This window comes from Mycteria americana, chromosome 3 (assembly GCF_035582795.1).
Source record: "Mycteria americana isolate JAX WOST 10 ecotype Jacksonville Zoo and Gardens chromosome 3, USCA_MyAme_1.0, whole genome shotgun sequence".
Classification (NCBI taxonomy): Eukaryota; Metazoa; Chordata; class Aves; order Ciconiiformes; family Ciconiidae; genus Mycteria; species Mycteria americana.
Genome location: NC_134367.1, coordinates 61477343 through 61493769, shown reverse-complemented (window position 1 = coordinate 61493769; position 16427 = coordinate 61477343). Strand labels below are relative to the sequence as shown.

Here is a 16427-nt window from a genome sequence, read left to right as displayed (position 1 = left end):
GCTGTTAAGCTTAGGGAAGAAACGTCTTGATGAAGCTGCTTTACAGTAGGTGAAAAGCTGCTTTACAGTAGGTGAAAAGCTGCTTGGAAAACACTGATAGCGTCCAGTTGTTCTTAACGTTTTCATTAGTGCCGTGGATGGTGGAATGACAAGTGTCCTTTGAACTTGCTGAGGATATCCAGGTTACTGAGCCTGCGAGCCTGTTTCAGGGTAATCTGGGGTTCAAAATGATTATGATGGATTGGGGTACTACTAATCAAGAAGAACTGAAAAACAATGAAGAAGAAATTTGATGAAACTGAGCAGGCTTGCAGCTACACTTGAGTGGAATGATCAACAGCATGAACGCAAGATGAAGTAGTAAATCCACACAAATGGTTTTTGTGGTTGTTGTGAATTACTAATTAAATGTAAGTCCATGTTGTTATGCTGTTGTGAAAAAGGCAGCTGTTGGGATTGCTTTGTATAGGATATTCTGTATAAAAATACATAAAATAGTCTTTTTGGATTTTTTTTCTACCTGCAAGAATAGGTACTTGTATTCAGTTTGGAGCGTGGAAGGAGAATTCCCATTTTGGGAAAGCTCAGAGGAAAGCAGCAGAAATGACAGAGGGGTAGACGGCAGCATATCCTCTCTGGAAAGACTGAAGAAATTAGGATTGTCTTTTCTACAGGAGAGAAAAAGGAAATGGAATTTTTCAAAAAGTGAAAGGTTGGTGCAGAGAAGGTGGTAACCTAGTCTTCATGTTGGCTGGTGATAGGTTAAGCAGTAATAATCTTAAATTGCAATAAGAGAGATTCAGGTTGATGATTAGCTAAAACGTTAATTGAATTCTGGAACTGAGTGCTTAATAGCTGTTTCTTACCGGAGTCGTAAGTGTTCTGCTCTGCTGACAGTTTCCCCCCCTGAAATGTCTCTATGTGCATAAATGCCAGGAGAAGTTGTGTGTCTTCTCTTTGTGAGAAAAGAACCTGTCAACTAACAATACACAGACTTTATTGCCTATTTTTATCTATTTTTCTTGGAAAGAAACTAAATTCCTTTTTCTTTCTCTATTTGTTGTGGATTTACATTCTGTATAGGGAAGATTCTATAGGTTAGCCCTTGATCAGTCTTAAGAGGATTGATAGGTAAAGCATAAGAGAAAATATTTATTTTATTATTTAAAAGATTTTTTAGAAACTACTTTGTCATGATTTACAGTTGTGCTTGTTTCCTAAATTTTTTATATTCCTTTCATAGAAAGAGATTTGATTTTTTTTTTTAAAAAATTAGTGTTATGAGCCAATACTGTACAATTAATCTCTCTTCATTTTCTGAGATGCTTCTTGACACTTGATTCTGAGTATCTTATTTGGACATTCAGAACATTTGAAGGCAGTATTAGGATTCATAGTTGTTAACAACTTCAGAGTTTCTTTGTGGTTTTGGCAAATTCTAATTTTAAAGGAAAAGTTTTAGAGACTGAAATTATACTTTGTTCATTGCTATATCCTCTTAGTTCAGTACAAATTATACATTCCCTTAGGAAGTACAAGTGCAAAAACTTTATTTAAAAGCTTAATTGCAGTTTAAAAAAGAAAAGAAAATGAAATAGCTCTTGGATGACTTGGTACACTGGTATCCATACTCTGTCATTGGAGAAACCAAAATGTGAAATAACTCAATCGCAAAAGAAATTTGTATGAAATTATATTTGGAACATGGGTTCAATTCCTAGTCCTAATAATTAAGTACAATGAATATTAGTGACTAATGAATATTAGTGTTAAAAGCTCACAAGTTGTCTGAAACTGAGACTAGGTTCCTGTCCATCATATGGTACATCTTTTGGTAGATTTCTCAGTTTTGTATTTTTTAGAACTTTAGGTTAATCACACTAGTTGGTGCCAAGCATTAGCTGGTAACCTTATGCAGGTAAAGGAATGTTTTATGGGCTTGGATGAATATGCTTAGTGTATTTTGTTTGCATTGTGAACTTCAGTACTCTAAAGGAGGATTTAAATAGCGTTAGCATGTATAGACTAGCTATTTGGAAGAAAGAAATGTTTTCAAATTTTAATTAATTGGAAAGTGGTGTCAAGAGGAAAGATGCTGATCTTCATAAACTGAGATGTTTTCTGAGAACAAAACAAAATCCTCCAAACAACAAAAACCACCAATTGCACTAATAGTTGTGAACTTCAAGTTTTCTCTTGAAAGAAAAGCAATCCTAGTTTATATGCAGTCTTTCTCCTTGCTGTTCTTCCCATTGCTGAACACTAAGCCCAATTATTTCTTTCAAAACAGTATCAAAAAATGCTAGTATGTTAGCATGAGTGGTTTTTATAATAGATAGGGTTGTTTCCATCCATCTCAAAAGTATTTCCCTGTAGAAGAAAGATGATGTGTACTAGAGTGTAAAACCAATTGAGCTGCTAATATAATTTGAGAGGCAAGGGTTTATAGGGAGAGCTTATTTATTTATTTATCTATTCATTGATTTTAAAACAACTAATTTGGATGGAAAATATGATGACCTCTCAGGCATCCTAGCCTCCATCATGCCTGATGGAGATGCAGCAAACATCAAACTAAGTCCAGGTTATAACCATTACTCTGGATGTAATGTATTAATGCTAATCAGTTTAAGTATTTGGGAGAGAAGAGTAGTTGACATCTGTGGAATGGAGGGCTGTTAGCAAGAGGTGAAGCATGACGAGATGTCACACACCATAAAACCCATGTGTCTGTTTTAACTGTGAGCTCCAGCATCTAGGAGAGAGAGAAATTCTAATTTCTGAACTTAAGTTTTTAATGTATTTTCTAAGCCTCCCTAGAGTATCAAGACAAGTGTTTCAACTGTGTTTTGGATGGATTTTTTGTCTCTTTTTGTTGTTTTTATTGTCTGTATGAATTCTTTCTGGTGCACAGCAGATATTTAGGGTTTTTAATCGTGTTTCCATGGTATTTAATATAATGGATTATGCATCCTCGTATTCTTGCATAGAATTCGTCAGGGCATTTTTAGATACGTAGGGTCTGTGGATTTTGACTGTTTGCTTTAGGTGGTGTTGAGTTATTTGTTATGGTTATCATAGAGATGCATTATAGGGCTCTTTGCGCTTGCAAGATCAACATCACAGTCAGTAATTGGAAAATCAAAAGAAATTCCAAAAGTAGCTGTCTGTAGATGTTCCTTTTTTTACCCTTTTCCTTTCCATCAATGTAAAATTCAAGAGCTTTACGGGGCATTCAGTGTTAATGTACCACGCTTGTTAAATTGCTTAAGATTTTATTTTACAAATATGCATAACTGTGTGTAGTTGATGGTCTGAAGACAGAAGACTTCCTTGGAAATAATAAACTTCAAGGCTTTCAGCTTTTTTTTCCTTAAGCAAGTACTTAAGTTCACTAAATAGTACTGCAATTGTATTGATAAAGACATAACTCCTGGTTATTCTCAACTGGAGCATGAATCACTACAAAGTAAGGTACGTACTTCAGAGGGGAGGATATTTTGAAGATATTTTGAAGAGGGGTGGTACTTTGAAGAAGAGGTAACAATTTGCTATTAGATCTGTCTTCTGAATGTATAGGTGAGTATTATTTCCATGATTTAAATATCATTCTATATTATTTTCCAAAACTGTTTATCAGTGGTAACTCTTATCAGTAGTTGGTTCTTAATTCATGTTGTGCATTTAATCAAAGGGATATACAGCTCCTTAAGTGTAGGTCCTACACCTGTAAAGTAAAAGATGATTCTTCAGGTTGCTGTTGCATAAAGCAGTGTTCTGAGGAAAATTGTTTTCATAGCAGGAAAAATTATTATTTGGTGCCAAGCAAAAGTCGTCCAAAATAAAGGAATTAATATTCTGCCAGTTACATTAGACTTTTTTTTTTGGTAACTATTATAAACCTCCCATGCTTTAAATAAATTCTAAGACTATTTTCAAGAAGTACAGGGCATATGATTTCCTCTTCTGAAAGGTCTGTAATAACAATTGTAATCTGCTGTCACATATGGTAACGATTACGGCTTTTGAGCCTTTATTTAACTGTTGGTGATCCTTGGGAGTGGTATTCTCAGCAGATTGTTAATTCTTATTTTCTGCTGTCACATGCTCATCTGGGGAATGACCAGTTTAATTTCTGTTTTCAATTTCAGTGTCTTAAGCTGATAGGAATAAGTATCTTCTCAATGCACTTTAAATACTGTTGCTTTTGGAAGAATGATTAGTGTGTTAAAGACACTCTGAATATGAATGCTGCTTCAAAATTACATTTTCCCATTCAGTTAAAATCTAAATGCCACTCAGTACTTAGGAGGGGGAAAAAAACCTTAAGAGTTTGCAGGATTTTTTTTTAGTTGGCAAAGAAGAGAAAATAATCCTAAAGATATTTTTTGAGCTGTCTTTCTCTGAAGACTTCCGAGCTACTTGAAAGAGTTGCTTTTAACTAAATTTATTTTTTTTCTGGGGAAAAACCCCCTTTGTCTATGTAGGTATTGCAGCTTCAGGTTCCTCTTATATCTTGACCTGACTCTGGTGCTTGTTGGGCTGTTCCAAGAGTCAGTTCATTTTCCTCACCTGGGAGGAAATCAAACTTTGCTGGCCCCTTGCCTCTCTTAAGAGCGGGACAGGAGACTTGGGTAATTTTCTGCTGGATTTGGGTGTTGATTTGGCTCATGCAAAGGTCTGATGAGCAGAGATGGAAGAGGACATGGGGTGTATCTGTGTGCTGGGAGGAAAAGCCCTGTGTGTTTCAGCGGCAGCAAGCTTTCAGGTCACCTCGGCTGACACTTGTGAATTCTGTGTGAACTCGTTTTTGTGTGCCACAACAAACACACAGAACACTAAAGACCTATGCAAATGCTCAGCACTTGTATTTTCTCTAAGACTGTCTGCCTTAGAATGCATTTAATGTTTTCAAATTTTGCTTTAATTTCTTTCCAAATAAACAATACCCCACAGAGGAAGTGGGTAATTTGATCTCCGTCAGTTTATAATCTTCTCAGTAAAGAGAAGTGTATCTCTTTAATCAGCATTCGGAAAATTTAAAGGCGCCTTGGCTTGAGGGTCTGTTTGGGTGTTTGTATTATCACTACTACTATCATCAGTAGCGGTGATGATACAGTGTCATCACAGTCCTATAGGTGGACACAGAACGGCCAACACTGGTCTTTCATCCTGGAAGGTCTGCCACAAGAATGGGTGGAACAAAACTAACATGCCTGGAGATGTCTGCTTGTGCATTACTGCTCATCTTATCCAGCCAAGTAGTATCAGAGCAGTTTACAGCAATGGTGGAGCAAAATGGCTTTCAACTCCTTTCTGCACCTGTATTTCATACAGTGAAGTTGCTGCAGCTGTTTGTAGGTGTCTGTGTCTTCATAGGACTGAATTTTCCTCAGGAGGTCCAGAATGCCTTGAGGTTTGGCAGTGTCAGCTGCTGCTCTGGGAGCAGCTGCGTGTTGGAGCATCTTACTGGCTTTAGGCTGTGCAGGGATGAATTGGTACCCAGTTATTTGATAACCCAACAAGAGAACTTCATACTGAGTTGATAATATTCTAGAGTTGGAAGTGTCTTGATGTTCACGCTTAGAAAATACAGTTTCTTCCGGACAGATAGCTGACCAATGTATGCCGCTGCTTGGGCAGCCAGATCAGCCGCTGCGTGACTGAGAAGCATCCTACAGTCACTGTGCCACCACTTGTGGGATATTTATAGCTTTACATCAGAATTTCAGACAACTTGGAGCTGTTGGTACTTTGATCTTAGCCATCCATTCATGGATGCTGATGTTACAAATTCATGACAGAGTGCCTCACTTAATTCCCAAATAAATATGAAACTATTCCATGTGCCTTTCAGTTAGTTAAATGCAGCTTACAGTTCAGTAACATTGTCCTTTCATAAGCTTGCCTGATGCACCGTATCAAATGTCATTTTCTGAATGCTTTGTTGGAAGAGACTGTTCAAAGGAACACATTGGAAGAGAAATGCTGTTTTGTACAGATGCTGCAAGCTTCCATTACAAATTTCAGTTGCTGACATTTTTCCGTCTCAGATTTTGGAGTGCTTAAAGCCTATGTATTTGCTAAAGATCCATCACAAGAAAAAGCAGGGTGGAAAGACTTAAATTATCATACCTCAGAAACTGGTGTCTCACCATGTTTTCTTTGCATCAGTACAAACAAATCCACAGGAAGCTAGTGTTATGTATGAGAAAACTAGGAATTCAGACACTTCAAGTGTGTACTTTTCATGTTTATTCATATGTAAAATGTTGATAAGGGGAACAGAACTTTTGTAGCTGCTTACAGCCTGAGGAATGATTTTCAGTCAAAACTTCTTCATGAACTTTGCTCCAATACTGGAATACCTTTGAAACATGGGGGGTTTTTCTTTCCTTTTTTTTTCCTTTTAATTGGCAAACATTTTCTTGTTACAGAATAGACGAGTCATGAGTGATAATACTATCATGCCAGTAGTATCATAGGTGTTAATACTGGTAAAGTGTTGTGGTGCCTGTGATGCTAATTCTGTGGCTGACCTGATGCTGCTTTGATTTACCTTGCCTGGATCGTCTTACTCTGTGCTGCCTTGTCAAGCTGTCTCCCTGTTGCTTTACCCCTGTGTGTGTGGAAAATGGGGGAATCCCAGTTACATGACCTTGCTGCAGAGCAGTGCTTTTGGCTTCATCAAGTACAGGCTGGAGGGCAGGACACCTTTTCTCGTCGTATGAAATTGCAGTGTCTGCCAAAATTGATGAGCTATTGCAGTCCATTAGGCTGAGTTTCTGTTTGAATGAGTGAGTACTCTGCCTTTATTTACACGCTGTAGCTTAATGACCTGTTTTGGATTAGTTATTTTAATAATTCTCATTCTCTATGGGAAGTAGAGAAAAAAATAAATGGATTGCATTCTCCAGAAAAATTTCCCCTGTCTTCATGTTGTGTATTTTTGTTGTTATTGTTGTTTTTAATCTTTGTAGAAAATTCAGAGTCTTGTCTCGACTTGCATTTCAGTTGTGGTGCATTGGCAGTGAGCTATGCAGTGAAGTTGAAATTAGTGATCCAGATTTTTTTCCCTTTCATTTTTGACAATCTGTAAAGAAATTGAATCGAGCCTTCAACAATTTGAGTCTTGTGTAGGGAATAATACTGCAAGCAAGTGAGGTGGGGGGAAAGATACCTCTGAATCGTAACCATTTAAAGAAGTTTTGGAGAACTCTTGTGTTGTTTACAGCAGTAACATTATTTTTGAATTTTTTTAATGAAAGCAGCTGACTGACAGGCAAATCAGGATATAACGATATTGTGTATTTTGTGTGTGTATCAAGTAATGTGTTTTAAGTGGGATTATAGTGTCTTTACATTTATTTCTAGATACACTCCTTAAGATGTGAAACTGAACTGATGGTGCAGGGCATTAAAATTAGAAAGCTTAATATTGTCTCTAGTTTTTCTTCTTAATTTCTTTAATATTGTTTTTTCTGTGTCCCTAGGGTGGCAGATATTCACTATGTGTTGGGTAATGGAAGGAGAAAGAGGAAGAGGAGGCTATAATGGTTTGAGGTTTTTTTAAACCCAAGCAGATGGAGGTTTACCTGGAGTATATTTAATTTATTCACTGGCTTTGTTTTTTGCTTTTGAAAGAATATCCTTCCTGCAAGAAGAAAAAGTTAATAGCTTTTGAGGTTTTATCATTAGCCTTTATTTTTTCCTTTCTTGCAAATTACAGAAATACATGTAAAGGGCCCTCTGTGAAATGATCACAGTGATATTACTCTGAAGAACAAAATAAGCATAAATACTAGTGTGTGGGAAATGTAAGTTTTCTGTGAATTCATATAGACATTTCTGAACTTCTTCTGTTTGCAGTCTACTTCTAGCTGCAAGCCTATTTCTGTATTTCAGTGTCAGTTCATTGCCCAGTGTCTCTCATAAAGGTTGCCTGAAACCTAATCGGGGCCTATAATGTTATATAGTAGTTATTAAAAAATGAAATAAAAAGGTCACATAGTCTTGAGCTTTAGGATAATGTAGTTAAGTACCTTGACTCTCCACCTCATGTCATTGACATTGCTGTGAAATAAAGACAACCCCTTCTTTTGACTTTATGGGAAGGACTTCTTTTTACCTGATCTTTTTCTGTCAATCTATTTAAGCATCTTCACATTACCCCCTACTACAATGGGATATATATCATTGGGTGTTTTTTTTTTTTTTCCCCCATCAGCAAACCACAAAGTTGAATCCAGTTCTGTACCCAGAAATCCAATTGCATATGAAATTCAGAACTTTCTGAATGATTTTTTTTTTTTTCTTCACCTGAAGGTGACGTAATCATGTCTTAGTAACTGAAGGAGCACAGTAGCAGGTGGAGAAGTTACCCCAGTGTGCCCTTGAAATGGAGGTGGTTTGATAGTTAGTACTTGTTTGAAGGAAAGAAGATTTGCAGGACTCGAAGACCAGCCTGCTGAAAGTTACAAGTTTCACACTTCAAATAGAAGCCCGGTTTTCAGGAAGCAAGGAAGTGAGAGAAAATAACTTGATCGGGAAACTGATCTGCCATATCAGTACATTACAGCAGGCATATTTTAGTTAAGGAATTTTTTTATTTTTTTATTTTTTTTAATCTTAGCATAACTTCTTACCTGCAATTAACTGCTAGATGATAAGGAAGCTTGGTTTTCAGTAGGGGATAAAAACTAAGTAATTAGTTAAGGAATTAATTTATTCTGGAATGATCTGTCCTTGCCACTGAGCTAGGACGTCAAGTTCAATGCTTATCAAAATAAACAAAACACAGTGAAAGCTATGAGGAATATACAAATATATTTAATAATATGGCTAAGAAGAAGTCTGATGTCTCTTATTCCATAGCTATGTAGATGCCTTTTAGCGGGTTCATGAATAAGTGCAGAATAGGCATCAAAATCTTCCTAAAAGTCAGATCCTGAAGTTGAGTTCTTGGCATGAGGTGGGTAAAGGCTTGGGAGGCAGGGTTACTTAGCTGTTTCATACTCTGATGTTTCTATTCTGTGGAAGAGAGAATTGAATTGACCTTTTACATCAGGAATAGTATTAGGAGCTATTAAGTGGCAAATAAATAGAAGGGACTTAAGAGAGGCAAAAATGGGAGGGTGGAGTTTGCTTTGGAGAAATCAAACACTTAATTGTGGTTGGGAGAAAGAGAACATTCCTTATGAGTTTTAAAGATTGTAAACTTGCAAAGATGGGGAAGGCTTCAGGGAATTACTGAAAGGAGGGTAAAGCAACATAAATGCCAAACTACATGTTTCAAGAAAAATGTTACTGATGAGTTGTGATGCATCTTGTAACAGCCCTACTGCCAGAGTAACTAAAGACTTTGCACTTGGGCATGGTGAAAAAAAGACAGTGAAAGGAATAGTTAAGAGCAGTGTAAATATATCTTTCTCCAGGTGTAAATTATGACTTTGGATACTTTTCACCTCTAATTTCTTCCAGCATCATCCAAAGATAAAAATTATTCTTTCTGTCTTGTAAGAAGAAAAAAACTGAACTTTTGGTCTTTCATGTTAAGTTTCTCTTTCTTCATTGCCCAAAATATGGATTTATTTATTTATTTATTTATTTATTTATTTTTACCATTTTGGTTTTTAATGGGGCAACTCACGATTTCCTTGTTATAAAATCTTAGTGGAAACAGAGCACAGGCCAGTTGTTTTTGGTTTTGTTTTTTTCTTTCTTGTCAGCAAGGGAAGTAGGTGTATATAGCGTTTTACATCTGCATGTGCTTGATCTGTTAGGCCAATAACAATGGCAAAAGTCACAGAGCCTGTCTCCACTGGGATTTAATAAAACAGCTAGTATATGCAGTATCTAACTGCAGTTAGGTAAAACTATTTAACTGCTACTGTTTACCTTTTTGGCAACTGTGGTGGGTTGGCCTTGGCCAGACCCCCACCCAGCTGCTGTTTCGCTCCCTTCCTCAACAGCACAAAGGGAGAAAATAAGATGAGAAAACTCATGGGTTGAGACAAAGATAGGGAGATAACTTCTCTGGGAAATCACACTTACCGACTGTCACAGGCAAATTCCCCCCCCCCCACCCCCCCACCAGCGCAGGGGGATGGGGACTGGGGGCTGCGGTCAGTCCATAGCACTTGGTCTCTGCTGCTCCTTCCTCCTCACCATGTTCCTCTGCTCCAGCCTGGAGCACTGCTGTGAATAGTTAGCTCTAACAGTTACTGTAAATTCTCATCAAAAATATGAAATAGATAGTTAATCTTAGGGATTCATAAGTTTGTGAGCATTTCTCTCACTGACACTTTGCATTTCTGCCAAGTCCAGAAGTATCTTGTGATCGCCTGTCCTCTTGTTATTTCTCTGTTTTAATGTTAAATATCTGGGTAATTGTTCCCTGTTGCTTGAAGTGGTTTGCTGAGGTTTGCTTAGCACCTCTTGCTTTTGTAGTGTGCTGATATTGCCACTAATAATAATCCAAGGTGTTAGTTAGCTCCGCAGAGTGGCCACTTGGCTGCTTTGTCATCCCTTTATTAAACACATGTATTAATTGAAAACTTTTAACTTGGTAATAATACAGTATTACAGATTTGTTTCCTCTATGTGTGATTTTTTTCATATGCAGTTATGCCTATGTTTCATCGTTTGTACATAAATATAAATGCTGTCTGCCCATTTACATGGTCAGCTGAGTGCAGTAGTTGTACGTGAGAACAGGTCAGATGTTTGCCTGACCACCTGGGATCTCTGTATGCTAATATCTAAGTGTATGCTTGAAAGCCTGTACACTGGAAACACTGAAAAGTGTTACCTTTGAAAGTCTTGTGTTTAATACTCACATACATTTTGACATTTATTTGGGTAGCGTTATAAATGACTGTCTCATATCAGCACAGTTCCTGTTCGCTGTAACTAATTAATTATTTAAAAATGACAGGAAAATCTTATGGCAGTGCTTTTATTTAATCCTTTTACTTCATGTCTAATAACGTTTATGAAATACTTGCATTTGTTTTGGTATGTGAAGGGGCATTTGGTGCTAATTCTGTGAGCACGTATTTTCATTAGGGATGTGTAGCCACTGTGATCCTTCTTCCAGTAGGCATTGCTTTACAAAAGTAGTGTTTAGTATTAGTCAATACCTTTCAAATTTGAAAACGTTATAGCTTGTTCTCATCAATGCTATGCTATCTCAAACTTAGCTGGACATCTTATTGTAAGTCTTTTGTTTCAAACACTGTGCTTTCTATAATTTCTATTATTCATGTTTATGTGGCCTCATTTTTTTTAATGGATTGCACAGCAACTTGTGCCACATACATAGTAATACAAAATACAGTTTTCAGTGTTAAAGGAAATGCTTGTTTAAAAAAAAAAAAACTGCAGAGAGAGTATCTGGGGCTAAAGTTTTGCATAAGATTTTCAAGTTTTGACTTAAGATATTACAAGCATGTATAAATGGGAAAAAAACCCCCGACTCTTTCAATCCTATTTTAGTACATAGCATTTTTTTTACAAATAATGACTTTCTTATAAAAGGCATAAGAAAATATTTTCTGTGCTTTTCAAAGATATAAATTTGATGTATAATTTACTTTGGCATTGGCTTCTGATTTTCTTGGAGTAGTTAGACAACTGAGGAAGGAGTGAGGTTGCATACATTCATGGGATATAGCCTCTTAAGAAGTTTAAAAAGGGGGGCGAGGGGAAGTAGTTTGCAAGATGCTGAACAGATGCTTTGGCTTTGTGACAAATGGTTTATGAATGCTGTCTGGAGCATTTCATGAAATGCTGTAGGACTACCACATGTAGCTGGATATATGCAAATTTACTGCTAAGTACTTTTAAATTATGAAAAATGAAGTTGAAAAAATAGAATACTATAAAATGTGTTGATATGCAGAAAAATGCATGTTGGAGCTTCCAAAGACTATAGCAGATTATCTTAGTATAGGAACAAGATCTTGAAATACATCTAGTTTATTTCTTATAATTTGATTGTCATTTTATTTTCCCCCCAATGTTTTTATCTTGAGATATGTTGAGAGAAATGACATTTCAAAAATTCAGCAAAACTCCATGCTTCTTATTGTACTCCTTCCTTCTCCCCCGCAGATTCCCTTCAGAAAAAGTTGGAGGGTTTATCTGCTTCCTGATCTCAGGTTTAGAAATGTTAGTGATTGTTTTGTGTAGGAAAAAAGTCAGTTGCTTTTTGCCTATTGCTTAGAAATAATTGCAAGATATGGCTAAGAGGCAATGTAAATGGCTATGGAGAATCTGTGCTAATGGTGTGTAAAGCAGTCTTTGTAACTTTTTACTGATCCTTTTCATTTTTCTAACTCTCATGTAGAAAAAAAAACCCACCCAAATTGCTGATATACAACCTCCCTCTGCCACATGCATAGTATTTGTTGCCAAAAATTTTGAAAATATTATTCTGTAGTGTATCACTCATGAATAATCAGGTACTTGGAAGAGCCTAGGTATTATTAAGATAGAGATTACAAACATGCTTATTACTAAGTAAGTTTATTCTAGAGTCAAGAGGCATAATAACTACACACCAGTGAACATGGCCTAGAAACACATTTTTGAGCATCTCGCGTGCAGTTGTCTAATTGATTCTAGACCATAATCATTAAAGACTTCTAATAACAGCAAACCTAAATAGTATAATACGATTCCTTTGTGTCTTTATAAATGGGTATTAATGATGAAGAGATGATCAGAAACTGATACTTTGCCACATTCTCTAAGAAAAAAAATGAATCCAATAACAGATTCTGCATATAATTCTAAATATTAGCTAGGTACTTACGTAACAGTATAGTAGAGTTTTCTTTAACACCCCTCCCCCCCTTTTTATTTTATTTTTTTTTTTTAAGTTTAGTATTAACAATCAAGATCCTGGTACTGTACTTTAATAAGAGCTGCTTTCATTCTACAGTATTGCTTTCTCTTTTGTTATAATTTTTTTTTAGCACAGAATATCTTTACAGGCCAATAAATTAGCATGTCACACAGATGACTTAATCCGTATACATACATTTTTATCTTCTCCTGAGCAACAGCTTCTCAACAGTTTTCAGAATGGTTAATACAACTGTTTAGGACGTATTAGAACGCAATAGTTCCTTGTTGCATAAAAATCAAAGGACAAACTTCACGTACAGAATGGTAATAGTTTATACAAATACATACTTCAGAGAAGATTTTCCATCAATAAATGCTCATTCATGTACATACTCTCACAACTTCTATGGGGTTACTCATTTGGAGAAGTATTCACAAATCTGTGATTTATTTTTTTAAATTTAGGCTAATTTTTTTACTGTATTTTTGATGGATTTCATCTGAGCCTTCTTTGGGAGGAAGGGCTTTTTATTATGGTGCTCTTTAGGACTAGAAGTAGAAGCAAAATCTGTCAACATGAAGCTTCTGGAATCATTAAGCAGCATGGTAGGTAAGTTCAGGTTAGGAAACAGAAGGGTTCTGATGATTCAGATTGTATACATTACAACCTGTGTATTCAGGTTGTAATGTTTTGCCTGGCACGCTGTGTCTCAGAAGCTTTGTTCTGTGGGGTTCATTCACTAGATAGTATCTGGTATGGAATTGTTGCTCTTGAAGAAATGGGGGTGCTCTGGGGCAAGGATAGATGATAGCCCTGTCTTTACTGTCCATTCTGCAGAACACCAGGACAAACTGTTTCAGCATTGTCCTGCATAACCTGTTTAAACATCCGATTTCTGCTTTCTGCCTTTGTAGCTAGACAGGCTCAGCTTGTTCTGTCCTTTGTATACTTGTAAAATAAATTTACAAGATGGGCTCTCTTCCAGCTGTAGAAACGTCTGTTATCCCCTCAAATCCATTTGGAAATGGAGCAGCAAATCCAACTTTTCAGGACAAATGTGGCTTGGTGTCCTAAGTGAGCTATTTCTATTGATAATGTATCTAAAATTCAAGTCTCGCCTCTTTTTCTGGGTAGGGAAAGGTGTGATAAAGATGCACCGAGGAATGTGTGAAAAATATTATTCCATATTTTTCATTTTCAGGAAACCTGTGGAGCAAGTTCTGAGAATTTTGGCCTCAGTGACCTCAGAATAATGATGATCCTTTGCTCCTCTCGTTATTTTTATTCAGTCCACCTGTGGTCCTATTTCCAATTATCTGATCCTAAAACAGGAGAGGGAAAAGTTTGTAGGCGGAAGCATCTAGATAGGTCCTCAGAGATACGTGATGTCTTCTGTAGATACTGCTTCAGTGATGTTTCTAGGCATTTTATACCTTGCTGGATTTCTTGCTACTTGAATTTTGAGATTGTGATATGAAAACCTTTGCATTCCATCCTTTTTCACAGTTGAACAATCAGTTTCTTGGCATTTATCTTTTTCCTTACTACTGTTTTGTTTTGTTTCCTTTCCCACTGCCCCCTTCTTTAGGATCATATATGATAGTGATTTCCTCAGACCATGACCCTGGAGAAAAGACTCGACTCCAGCTTCCAACGATGAAAGAAAATGATACTCACTGCATTGATTTCAGCTACCTTCTGTACAGCAAGAATGGAGCAAACCCGGGCACTTTGAACATCCTGGTTAGGGTGAACAAAGGGCCGCTGGCGAATCCCATCTGGAACGTCACCAGCTCCACTGGCAAAGACTGGCTTCGAGCGGAGTTGGCTGTCAGCACTTTCTGGCCCAACGAGTATCAGGTAAGCATGCAATAAATTCTCACTGCTTTATAACATTTACAGCGAGGTCCTATACAGTTTGCGTTCATTTTGGTCTGTTCTGATAGATTATTTTCCCAGTGTCCTTAAATAAAGTGTTCTGTTCAGAATAAATAATTATTTGGGAATGGGTATTTTTTTATAGGAGGTGATTGTTCCAAGTTATCTGTTATACTATAATAGGAAAAAAATAAGCTGGAAAAAAGCCTCATTAAAAGAAAAGGTAAGGTTAAAGTCCAGGAACATCAAAAATGATAAACTCCCAGAAATAAATTGCCTGTGCAACTGTAATTTGTACCTGTCTTCCCTCCTCTTTTGGATATGCCTGTGTTACCGTGTCTAATTACATGACCGTAAACTGTGTTTTTTTCCTCATGACATTTGCTTCATTTGCTGTGCAGGCAGAATGGTGCTCACCTAATGAGCAGCTGCTCAGGATGTGTTTTTTCTCCTGTTTGCTCGCTATGGGACAAAACCACCTGCAGCGTAGGGCTGTTGTTTAGAGAGAAAAATCGTCTTGTTATTACTAGATGCTGTTATTTGATTTGTTTGATTAACCTGAGAAAGTACCTGCAGCTGTTTCGCTCAGTGGGTATTTGATGTGAAGGATGAATCTCATACACAGGCATTTTTGTCCTGGCATGTAGGAGGGAGGGGGAAGAGTTCAATTAGATGCACTCATCCGTGTTGTTACACCATGAGGTGTTCTGTCATCATTGTATGTAGTGCTTACAGGCCCCCGTCTAAGGACGCTTCAGGTCATTAGTGCTCTTGCAAACAGTTTGGATGTCCAGACTAGTTATCAAATGAAGCAAAGTGGCCTCTTTATTAATGGTTTTCTTGAATAGTGGTATTGTAGGAATGTTTCTTAAAGTGCCTTTTCTAAAGTTATTTGCAGTTGCCCACCATCAAAATAATCTCCATAAAATACAAGCATCAATGCAAGCATCCTTACTTATAGGTTGAAACTGGTGTAATTTACTATCATTTTATGTTTTTCTTCGGTTTTTGTTTCCCTGTTTTTAATATTTTTATTTATATAGGAATTTAATCTATCAGTGACATTGAAACTGGGTGAAATTTGATTTAAAGTTCTGAAACCTGGTTTCATAAAGCTTGGCTTCTGAGGAGGTGTTTTATTAACCCTTTTATGTTGCTAGAAAGTAGCTTTTGGTGTGCTTAAAAAACCAGGAGCCTTTCATAGCAGTATAGTAGTAATCAAGTATAGCAGTATTATATGCAGTAAATCAGGTTTCTGCTGACAGATGGCCAGGCTTGACAATGAGATTGGTGGTTGGGGCCTTATCTTAGCAACATGGCCATTTTTCACTTACATTATAGCCTTCACATTATCTCTCTATAGTCTGTGCTTAAATTCATTCTTTCCCTTGCTCGGTTATCCAGCAGAATATTGAAATACTGTGTAACACAGTTTATTTTTAAATTAAAAATAAATCTGGAGTAGGACTGGAGAACTGGTAATACAACCTGCTGTGATTTGTGTATGACTTGCACAATTGTTTCTATGAACAGGAGGGTAAATCTGCATGCTGTCTGTGCACGACTGCTTGTTTGCACAAACAGGGTGGGTATTTTTGTGGTTTTAAGTGTTTCTTTGAGGTCTCAAAGTCAACACTGCTCTTCATTGTTGGTTTTTGTCTTTTGTGGGTTGTGTGGTTTGGGTTTTGTTGTTTTG

The 16427-nt window shown here is 36.8% G+C and overlaps 1 protein-coding gene across 4 annotated transcripts in view; it reads left to right on the top strand.

The window, feature by feature from the left end:
- The window catches only part of PTPRK (protein tyrosine phosphatase receptor type K), a 417933-nt gene that overhangs the window by 125377 nt on the left and 276129 nt on the right, over window positions 1-16427 (top strand). For all 4 annotated transcript variants that reach the window (XM_075498722.1, XM_075498720.1, XM_075498719.1 and 1 more), the window contains exon 3: window positions 14442-14713. In XM_075498722.1, the coding sequence (XP_075354837.1) occupies window positions 14442-14713 (272 nt within the window). The remainder of the gene's footprint in view (window positions 1-14441; window positions 14714-16427) is intronic.